Below are 12,000 nucleotides of genomic sequence, written 5' to 3'. Positions count from 1 at the left end.
TTTGTAATACTATATTTTTAATCTTAATATTGTATAAAATTATATTCAAACCCTTAATTATTTTCATATTTATAAAAATAGCCTAAACTTTTATAAAATACCATTTTGCCCCTGAACTTTATTTATTACCCAAAATACCCAAAAAACGTATATAATTACAAAACTAAATTCAATTTTTATTAAATTACGATTTCATTCTCAAACATAAATATTAATTCCCCGATTATAACTTTATCAAAGAACTGAATATCATTTCCAAAATCCTTCAAGTTTTCAACTTGAGTTTTAAGTCTTTTTTTTAGCTTTACTATTACCGATTTTTCACCGCTTTTCATTTACTCTCTCGGTCATCAAACCTCATCAATTTTAATCAATAATATCATATCACAACAGTACCAAAATCATTAAAACAACCACCACTAAGCTATTTTTCAAAGCCGTTAACAAATCACAGGTAACAACAATAACTCAACATAAACTCATTCAAACTCAAACAATAATCAACCAAATCAACATTCACTTATCAAATTCACATTTAACTATTATAAAGTTACCAAAACCCTATCTCCGCACAAAATCAAAACAACGGAAGCTCCAGAGAAGCTGTAAGAACCGGCTTAATCGTTTTAGTAAAAATAATAATTTTTAGGTTCCCGTAGTAGATTCAAAATTTAGAAGTTTTAATTTGAAAATTGAAAGGTAAATTTGATTTCAATGAATTTTTCTGAGTTGAAAAATGTATCCTTTTCGAAATGTTTTTGTAAAAATGCGTACTGGCACTTAAGCTGGCAGTACTGGCTCTAGTTTGTCCAGTACCGCGTATTTTGGAAAATAAGATTTTGAAAGTTGATTTATTATTTTGAAAGGATGAAAATAATTTAGAATCGAAAATCAGGAGCTAATCTTAAAGGCTTTGGCCCAAAGTGGGCCAAACGGACCTAAAACGCTAACGGATTGGACCAGGCCCAAACCGGGCCCAAGGCCCAACATATATAAGGCCAATTAATGAGTATTCAGCTCATTTTGACCTAACTTGAGAGAGAGGGGCGCAGATTGGAGATGAGAGGAGAAGAAGGGAATGTCACTATTCATCCTCACCTTCCGGGAGCCATAGTTTGAGCTACGAAACTCCGATTGACGAGCTGTTTGTGGCCACGCGAAGCTCTTGTCGAGCTCTTCATTCTTATCTAAGAAAATTTGGTAAGATCTCTCAAATCACGCTTCAGTTTTCCGCCCTAGGAGTTCTTCATTTTTGGGTTTGATTTTTGAGTAGATTTTTTGTTTTGCTTATTTAGGTGATCTCTAGTAGCGGATAATTGTTGGATTTTATCCTTAATCTGGTTGGGCAAAGTAAGGTCTTACTAAACCCTTGTGTTTAGTTATTTTTGTGATCCCTAAGCTTGATGTTGGTATGTTATATGTGTATTGCTTGATAGTTAGTGAGTCTTGGAGGTGGTGTTGGTGCTTGAGGCTTGTTGATCTTGTTGGAATCAAGCTTTTGGTGTTTTGTGTATATTGGGAATCGGCCAAGGTATGGTTTTGGTTTCCTTTATGTAATATGTAATGTTTCTAGAAACTTAGGCTAGTGGACCATAAGATAGGATTGAATGATGATTGAATGTTGGAATGCATAATATGTGTTCATGATGCTTGTTGAAGGATATTGATGATTATGATATGTGATGATATATTATGATGATGATTGTGGGTTTTGAATTTGTGGTTGGTGATGATATTGAATGGTGTTGATTTTGAGTTAATGTTGCATGAGGATGTATTATTGATGTTGAGCTATGATTGATGGTGGATGACTATTATGATGATGATGGGCAGTAAGTGAAGTATTTATGTATGTGGAATATATGAATCTAATGATGATTGTTGGTATTTAATGATTAAGAAGGTTGATGATGAATGTGTGATTTAGTGTTGTTGATGAGGGTTTGTTGATATGGTTGATTATTGATGATGAATATTGATGTTGTTGGTAATTGAAGGTGACTGTTGAGATTGTTGATAAATGATGTAGATTATGAAGTTAGGATGATGATAAATTGATGTTTGGATTGATAAGTGTTGAAGGAGTTGATAAATTGAGGTATTAAATATTGGATGTGGTATAGTTGAATAATGATGGAATTTATAAGTTTTGATGTGAATATTAGGTTGAAGTTAGCGTTAGTTGAGGTGGGTATTAAATGGTTTGGATGATTGAATAGTTGATATGGTTGAGGAACGTTTGGTATGGATTCATGAGTGAATTTGGTATTGTGTTAATTAGGTTTTATTTGGTTTTAAGTTGAGAGTTGTGGAAAATTGAATTTTTAAGGTTTTGGTAAAAATGGATTTTTGGAAAACTTTGACGGATCATGACTTGAACCTCAAAGCTTAAAATCACATCATACTTGTTTTAAATTAAGGATGGCTTTGAGAGCTTTAAAATGATATAAAGTTTGTAGAGAATGGATATTTGTAGAAGAAGTTATGATCATTAAAAAATTTGGTGTCAAAATCTGAATTCTGTGCCTGCTGCAGAATTTGTGATTTCTGGTTTGTGTGCGCACGCACAGCCTTGTGCGCACAAACACCCCTGTAAGTTTTTTTGAAGCTATGCGCACGCATAGACTTGTGAGCACGCACACACAGCGGAAGGCTTGCTATTGAGAGTGCTAGCACGACCTGTGCGCGCACACAACCAACGAAGTTTTGCAACCTGTGCGCATGCACAGCCCTGTGCGCGCACGTTGGAAGGTGCACTCTATTGAGGGCGCCCGCACGCCTTGTGCGAATGAACAGAGTTGAAATTTTACTACCTGTGCGTACGCATAGCTTTTGAAAACCCTTCTGGGCGTGCGCACACACACCCTTGTGCGTACGCACATGCCCTGTTTTTCAACTAAAATCTTGTTTTTAACTGTTTCACCTTCCCAACAAGCTTGTAAACTTCTGTGACACCTATTTAAGACTTTTTGGCTCGTTTTTGAATGTTAACCATAGAAAACGTCTTGGGTGGAATTATCTGGGTATTACTTTGAAAAGTTAGAGAACAGAGGTTTAGGTTTCCAGTGTATTGATGATTAGTTTGGTTGAGAGAGAAGGGAGAGTAGTGAACTTGGTGATTACTGGCGAATTGAGAAACTGATGAACTAATGAGTTCGGAATGGAACTGATGAATTGATGATGGTTGTGATGAGTTGAGGACTCAAAAAGAAATGAATGACCCTGATGAATGTTGAGAGTATGCCAGGCACTATATCCTTGGGTTAAGTGTGGTGGTAACTCAAAGAGGAATGATGATCTTGATGAATGTTGAGAGTGTGCCAGGCATTATATCCTTGGGTTAAGCATGATAGTGTGCAGAGTATTATGTCCCTGGGATTGAATTATGATTAATAACCTTTTCTGCTGCAAGAGTGTGCCAGGCACTATATCCTTGTGTTACGCATGCGAGTGTGCTCGGCACTATATCCGTGGGTGAATAGGGTGTGCCTGGCACTATATCCGTGGGTGTGCCCGGCACTATATCCGTGGGCATGGCAGAAAAGCTACATCTAAAAGGATGTGTCGGGTTGGCATTTATAGACCAACAAGTGATATCACGAGCCAATAGGATAGGCATTCATCATATGCATCTCTTATGTGTTTGTTTGCTCTGATTACTTGAGTTTGCCTAATTGTATAATATGCCTACTTGCTTCTTGAATTACTTGTTATATATGAATACTATCTGTATTTTACTTGCTTGCATTATTTGTGTTTGTTTGGTGCTGAGGAGGATAGGTAGGCGGTGGCGATAGGGTCGCATGGAGGGTAGGTTGGCGAAGGCTGTGGGATAAGGCGGTGTGATTTAGTAGTAGTTAGAAATTTCCTAAGTTTAGATAACCCTGTTTATGGTTTAAGTTCTTTATTTATTTATTTTATTCTAAGCTTGAATATCCGTATTCGATGTGAACTTCCAGTATTGCCTTCGGCCTCCCGGAGCCTTACATCTTACATATTGGGCACTGTTACCATACTGAGAACCTCCGGTTCTCATACCATATGTTGTTGTTGTTTTTCAGATGCAGGTTACAAATCCACTTCGGTGATATTGCAGATATGGTGACAGAGCAGAGTATGGTTCCTCCTTGGTTTATTTCTATTTTACTTTGTTATAGTTACTCTCACATCTCTTTGTATATTTATCTTTATGGCCTTAGTGGCTTACTTGAGAGATAAGTTGTATAAGATGTTTTAACTCTAAAACTCTGTATTTTTCTGTTTGTAACTAGTCGGCTTAAACTCCGCAAGCTGCGATTAGTTCCCTATTATTATTATACTCTTATAAATTGATGTATGGATGATGATAAATTGATGTTTGGATTGATGAGTGTTGAAGGAGTTGATAAATTAAGGTATTAAATGTTGGATGTGGTATAGTTGAATAATGATAGAATTTATAAGTTTTGATGTGAATATTAGGTTGAAATTAGCGTTAGTTGAGGTGGGTATTAAATGGTTTGGATGATTGATTAGTCGATATGGTTGAGGAATGTTTGGTATGGATTCATGAGTGAATTTGGTATTGTGTTGAGTAGGTTTTGATTTGGTTTTAAGTTGAGAGTTGTGGAAAATTGAATTTTCAAGGTTTTGGTAAAAATAGATTTTTGGTGAACTTTGATAGATCATAACTTGCGCCTCAAAGCTTAAAATTGCATGAAACTTATTTTAAATTAAAGATGGCTTTGAGAGCTTTAAATTAATATAAAGTTTGTAGAGAATGGATTTTTGTAGAGGAAGTTATGATCATTCAATGTTTGGTGCCAAAATCTGAATTTTGTGCATGTTGCAGAATTTGTGATTTCTGATTTGTGTCCGCACGCACACACAGGGGAAGGCTTGCTGTTCAGAGCGCTAGCACGACCTGTGCGCGCACACAACCAACGAAGTTTTGCAACCTGTGCGCACACGTTGGAAGGTGCACTCTATTGAGGGCGTCCGCACGCCTTGTGCCACTACAAAAAAAATCATTTTTAACGGCCATTTATTTTACTTTTAGCGGAAATAAAAATAGTCACTAATACATTTACCGGCAATTAGACATTAACCGTCTTATGCTTTGCCACTAAAAGGTTTTAGCGGCAATTATAACATTTGCCGGTAAAGACCGTTTTAATGGCCGTAAAAAGTATATAACTTTTAACAGCCATTTTTTGGCAATTTATATGGCCACAAAAAATAATTCTAAAATTTCAATATTATTCATTTTTAGCGACCATTACTATTTCTGCCAAAACCTATTTTACCGGCAATTTATATAGCCACTAAAAATAATTCTAAAATTGTAATGTTATTTACTTTTACCGGCCATTACTATTGCCGCTAAAATCTTAAGACTTTTTTTAGTTATATTATACTTATTTTCTTAGAAGCAATGAACTACCTTTTTCTTTTAGAATCTCAATTATTTTTGATAAAAATTATTATTATTATGCATAATATAAATATACTGAAATTAATTACTACAAAATGAGATATTTCATTAAACTCAAAATATTGATATACAATTTCTCTTGAAAAGTAATAAATTATGCTACAAATATAAACAACAAAAAATACAAGCCTATAAACTCAAAATGAGATTCGTGCAGGGTTGCTATGTCCCCTTCTGTCTCAACGGTAAGATTCATCATCCCTTCCAGACGCTCAGATTTTCCTCCACATTCCATGCATTTTATCTGCAAAGTATGAGTTGCATGTTTACTCTCCACATTATTTAAATTAATAGACCTTAAAATGACAAGAATTTATCTATTGCAAAAGCATGGCAACACTATATTGATGCATTATAACACAGGATAGGGAAAACATAATAGTTTAGTAGATTTCAGTATATAAACATAAATTACCTTTGATCTAAGGTAACCACCGAATGTAGACCAATTAAAGTAGTGTCCTCTTCCAATGAGCAACATCATCTCACTACTACATAATTGACTTTTACTAACATTTAAAAAATGCTACCAAATTATATTAAAATGTTACCTATGTATATTAGTAACATTTAACAAATGTTAAATATATCCTATGTTACTAAAGAGTTTTATTAACATTTTTCTAAAGATTTAATAACATTTAGTAAAAATGTTACAAAAAATATTCTATAGTAATATTTTGAGAAATGTTATAATAGATAGTTTTTGTAACACCTAAAATAATGTTACCATAGATATTTTTTGTAACACTTAAAAAATATTACAATAGATATTTTATGTAACTTTTAGAAAAATGTTACCATAGATATTTTTTGTAACACTTAGAAAAATGTTACCGTAGATATTTTTTGTAACACTTAAAAAATGTTACAAAAGATCTTTAGTAATATTTTTTTAGTTATATTATACTATTTTTTATTTTATATTATACACAATATAAATATACTAAAATTAATTACTACAACATAAAATATTTCATTAAATTCACAAATTCAAAAAATAAAATTTTTATACTCTTTTATTAATCAATAATCATTGTACAAGTTTGCTTCGTGATGCAAATAAAATGAGAAAAATACTTATAACACTTAAACTCTATTTCCATTGCGAATATCGCATTTGACAACAACTGACAAGTCTCCTCCGCACTCTTCATGCAGAATTGAACTTGGAGAATTTGATTCATTCTTTATATTGGATTCCATGACATGCTGTATTGCCTTGATGGCCATGAATATCGAGGTATCAACAAATCAACTGTGCAGCAGGAAAGCTTTTCTATCTCTGACCACTCTCTCCTCTTCAGTTTTGCAGGGAAGAGAAGCCAATACTGCAAAATTTAATGGCCATTGTCTAAGCTCATATTCACCATTTCTACCTTGGCCACCACCATTACCACCCCATCTTTCGTCCTCAGTAGGAAGGGCAGGAAAGTTTGAAGGTGACTCAGCAACAGATGGAGGGACAAGCCAGGTATTTGCTTGGAATCCATATGGAAGATTGCCAAACTGAACGAGATAAATTATTAGGAAAAGAAAAAGGAAACACTTTTTTATTTAAAAGAAAAAATAAAATCAGTTGGTATAAATATTACCTTGTTATGTTCAGACTTCAGAGAAAGCTTTCATTAAAGATTCATATGCCTGCACCAATCAGAAAATTATTTAAAAGGATTTCATTAAAGATTTTAACCTGCATGCCCCAGCACCATTTTCAACCTCAAAATTACTATTATTGTATGAAATGACAGTTTAATTTCTATGCTAATTGCATCTGAAATATCTAAAATATCAAATTATTGTCAAGGTCAGACAACCAAGTAGCCTCCTTTTTCAACTTGTTAAGGAAAATGACTACCTGCAATTCCCCTCTAGCAAGAGCTGGTTTTAATATGTTTGCAGCATCAATCGCCCCTTCAACTGCTCCTACTCCAATCAGAGTGTGGACTTCATCAATAAATAGTATTATCTCATCGCTCTGTTTGATTTCTTCCATTAGTTTCTTCAGCCTCTCTTCAAATTCTCCACGATATTTAGTTCCAGCTACAAGCAGTCCCATATCAAGGGTTATAACCTAAATCATGCAGAACAGAGGGCTGCTCAATAGCGTAGAAATGAAAAGGCATATATGGGTAACTAGCACAAGTGAGAGTATAACATATGATCAATTATAAAATAGATCACCATTTACATTCTACAGAAAGAATAATCCTGCTTACCTTCTTTCCCTCTATGGTTTCAGGAACATCCCCATTTGCAATACGTTGGGCAAGACCTTCAGCAATAGCTGTCTTCCCAACACCAGGTTCTCCAATAAGGCAAGGGTTATTTTTGGTACGACGACCTAAAATTTGAGTTACACGTTCAATTTGTTGCTGCCTTCCGACAACAGGATCCAATTTGATTTATCTAAGATATATGTATATAGTGAAACTCAAAGTGCAATTAATGAATAAGTTGAGTCAATTATATAGAGGTATCAAGTAATGGTTAGTTAACTGTAGATAAATTAACTTAACTACCATATGCCAGGTGGCAGAGAGGCTTAAAAAACTTGTAACGGTGATAAGCTATAATGTGAGGTGCAGGTCCATAGTAGCCAATTAAATAAAATAATATAAGAATATGTGTGAAGTGTGATGCATGGACCACTAGAAAATAAAGTAAAGGATGGGGATTAAGGCACTCACAGCATGGTGGGATTCAGTGGTCCTGGTTGATGATGTTGTTGTTCTTGGGGAATAATTTTCTTGACCACTATAGTAGATTGATGAACTGTAGTAGCTGCTGGGCTCCACTGTCTCATTCTTGTTGCCACAACTGCTTTCACTTTTACCGTAATTACCTACAAACCAACCACTATTATATTACTCAAACTGCCTAAACATTCAAACTTATATTATAAAGCAAATTAAATATGTTCCCTCTATGTAGACAACATATATATTATCAATTATTGTTTGTACTATTCAAATGTGGGATCGTAGTACCTAAGTCAAATAAATTCAACTAGTATATATTTTATACTAACGAACCTGGTGCTCCATAATTTTTGAATCCCACCTCCTGCTTCCTTGAATCTCTCCCTCCAACCTAAATTTGTGCATGTCATATGTTACTTATATATATTCACATATAATACGATTATTAAATAAGATTTTTTTTGAATTAGAAATTGAATACTATATATATAACCTGTAGAGAGGTGCAAAATTAATATGCTTCAAGTAATTAAAGATTTTAAAAATTCATGATTGCTTGGTCAAATGCCGTGTATAGTAGAATAATTACAATATTGACCAAAATTATTAAGAGAGCTGGAGGTTATGTGAGAGAAAAAGTCTTAAATATGCTAATATTAACATTATTTGACTAAAGAAAAAAGGAAAAAAGGAACATGCAAGAGGAGAATCAACAATAAATGTTAAGAGGCATGCATACAGTGGAAGAAGGAAGGGGGAAAATATAGCCAAAGATGCTTGTGGAAGAAGATGACATGGTAGACGGATCCTTGGGACCAAAAAGATGATCAAAGTTGGTGGTGGAAGAGGATGATGAGGAAGAAGAAGCTTTCTTTTTGTTGTTGTCCATGAATGACAAGAGATTTTTGAACGACCCAAAGTACAAACTTGGTCAAAGTCTCACCATTGAAGAAGACTAGGAAAAGCCAATTACCTCCTCTGCTAACTTGGTCAAATTTGTGCCATACTCCTCCAAAGTCGGCATCTTATTGCTGCTACTACCTGAGCCTACAGTAGCACCAACACTGTCAGCACTCTCACCAACCATGTGGATAACCTGCATCCAACCTATAGATATTATAAGATTAAGAAAAAGAAGTTAAGATAAAAATATGCATATGTATCGAAAATATGTAGAAAGGAAGTAAACAAAGCCATAATACTAGCCTGAGTGCGAATATTAGCTGGATCAGCACCCAGGTTTTCAAGAACACGTGCTGCTACATGAAGAATTGAGGATTGATGGTTTAGAAGTTATAGTAAACTCTCGTTGCAAGTATAGTTACTAAACCAAGCAATCAACCTTTCTTACAAACGTTTTGGTTGTCACAAGTAACAAACCCTTTAAAATTGATAACCGAGTATTTAAACCTCGGGTCGTCTTCTCAAGGAATTGCAGGGAGGTGTTCTTATTATTGGTTAAAAGTTGTAAATTGGGGGTTTTGGAGTTTGGGCAATGGGCACAGGTATATTTATAAATTAAAGCAATAAAAATAAATAAGAGAATTTATGTAATTAAATTAAAAGCCTTGACCCGGAGAAGATTAATCGAAAGTTCTATCCTTGTTGGATTTCTCAAGATCAACTGATAATTGAAGGTTGTTTCTACCTAGTTATCCTGAATTGAGTAAAGGAAAGTCAAGTAAGTTGGAAGTCTACTGCTATTCACAAGTTCCAATCCTCACCCTTGTGTTTGGATTAGTGTTAGTGTTTAGAGAGCCAGCCAACAATAAACCCAATTACAATTTAACTCTTGAGTAATTCAACTCAAGGGTCTCCAAATATCAATTAACTCCAAAATCAAGTTAGGATCCAACTTAGAACATCAAACAATAGAAGAAGTGATAAATCTGAAATACCTCAATTATATTATATAAAATATTCAAATCTTAACATGGGAATTCATAAATTAAATTAGAAAAATAAATAAAAAAAATATTAAACCTGTGATTGCAGAAGATGAAATCCTAATCCTAATCCTAATCCTAAGAGAGAGGAGAGAACCTCTCTCTCTAAAACTACATCTAATCCTAAAATTGTGTATATGAAAGCATGATTATGAATGGATGCATTTCCCCACTTTATAGCCTCTAATATGTGTGTTCTGGGCTGAAAACTGGGTCAAAAACAGCCCAGAAATTGCTCCCAGCGATCTCTGTTACGTTCAGGTCGCGGGAAGGTGACGCGGAGGCGTCGTCCACGCGGTGGCGTGGATTGAAGTTCGCAGATGCGACGTGGGCACGTCATTCACGCGTTTGCGTCGCCTAACGTTGGGCAGCTATGGCAAATTATATATCAAATCGAAGCCCTGAACGTTAGCTTTCCAACGCAACTGAAACCGCATCATTTGGTCCTCCATGGCTAAAGTTATAGCCATTTGAGTGCGAAGAGGTCAGGCTGGACAGCTTAGTAATTTCTCCAACTTCTTGTATTCCTTCCACTTTTGCATGCTTCCTTTTCATCCTCTGAGCCATTCCTGCCCTGTAATCTCTGAAATCACTAGAATGTATGAAATGCAACCTATCTATATGAATGCAACTACGTGCAAAATGTTTTTATCTACTTGGTTTAAAAATAAATAAGTTCTCCAAGACAAACATAAATCAGATTTCACTAATTCAAATTATACAATAAAAGACAAGTAAACTTGTAAGAAGATAGCTCATGAAAGTAGGGAACATAGAATTGAGCACTGAACCCTTACTGGTAGTGTATATCACTCTAACTCTCAAGTGTCTAGGGTCAATCATTCTACTCTTCTCTAGTCATGCTTTCTAAAATTTGTTCTTCACCTAACCAATCAACAATATTTAATATACCAATGCAAACATCATGAGGTCTTTTCAAGGTTGTAATGTGGCTAAGGTAAGGGTAAGGGTATATGTATATGGCTGAGTGAGCTTTAATATGAATCTTTGACTAACCTAAGCTCTCACCTAATATACATATACTCTATATACTGTTAAATTCATGCCTAACTACCCATAATTCCCACTTTTGTATGATTTCCATACTCATGTACCAAATTTTTGATATTTTTTTACTTTTATCACATGTGCATTGATCTTTTTATTAACTTAGTATTGGGGTAATTTTGTCCCCTTATTTATTTACTTATTTATTGAATATTTTTGGATTTTTCTCTTTTTTTTTTGTAGAAAAATAAACATAACTTATCAATGCACATGGATTTTCCATTATTTTTCTATTTTGGTTTTTCATGAGTAGGTTCCCAAATTCCCAATATTCAAATAAATTAGAAACATGATACATTCCCTTATTAACCCAAGTTCCCACAGTTTCCCCACACTTAATTGTTGCACAATCCCTATCTTAAGCTAACCAAAGATTCAATTGGGATATTTAATTGTTTTTCTGCTTAAGGCTAGTGATGTGGTAAAATACAGAAGAAATGGGGATTAAAAGGCTCAAAGTGGCTGACAAGGGTGATTTAAAGGGTAGGCTTATTTAGGATAAGTGAGCTAAAATCAAACAATGGTCTCAATCATATGCAAGCATGTAAATGCACTAAATAATGGACATATAAATTGGAACAAAATATAGATTACAATCATAGAGAAGGAAACACACAGGAATAAAATATTTATGGTTAAATAATGTAACCATATAAATAAGCTCAAATCTCACAGGTTGTGTGTTCTTTAGCTCAAAAACCATGTTCCAAATACAACTTCAAACAAATTTAACAAAAAAATTTTTCAATTTAAATTAGTGAAATACTATAAAAATTTCTTGAAAAAGAAAATATTACTTCATCCAAGTAGT

The 12,000-nt window shown here is 34.2% G+C and overlaps 1 protein-coding gene across 1 annotated transcript; it reads right to left on the bottom strand.

Annotated features, from left to right (window-relative positions):
- LOC107616611 lies at positions 7,473–9,271 on the bottom strand. Its single transcript, XM_021111298.1, has 4 exons — positions 8,915–9,271; positions 8,509–8,566; positions 7,693–8,318; positions 7,473–7,547 (listed from the first exon to the last, which is right to left on the bottom strand). The coding sequence occupies exons 1-3, from the start codon at positions 9,062–9,064 to the stop codon at positions 8,125–8,127; spliced, it is 402 nt and encodes a 133-aa protein (XP_020966957.1). The 5' UTR covers positions 9,065–9,271; the 3' UTR covers positions 7,473–7,547; positions 7,693–8,124.

This window comes from Arachis ipaensis, chromosome B09, assembly GCF_000816755.2.
Source record: "Arachis ipaensis cultivar K30076 chromosome B09, Araip1.1, whole genome shotgun sequence".
NCBI lineage: Eukaryota > Viridiplantae > Streptophyta > Magnoliopsida > Fabales > Fabaceae > Arachis > Arachis ipaensis.
The sequence above is the reverse complement of the archived record's forward strand: the minus strand, read 5'-3'. Positions and strand labels throughout refer to the sequence as shown.

What these genes read in the sequence shown, in the direction of transcription:
- LOC107616611 (XM_021111298.1), bottom strand. Translation starts at nt 9,064, where the DNA reads ATGGACAACAACAAAAAGAAAGCTTCTTCTTCCTCATCATCCTCTTCC. An exon ending in TCCCCCTTCCTTCTTCCACT is followed by an intron (nt 8,567 to 8,914) that starts GTATGCATGCCT and finishes GCACAAATTTAG; the next exon opens with GTTGGAGGGAGAGATTCAAG. An exon ending in CAAAAATTATGGAGCACCAG is followed by an intron (nt 8,319 to 8,508) that starts GTTCGTTAGTAT and finishes GTTGGTTTGTAG; the next exon opens with GTAATTACGGTAAAAGTGAA.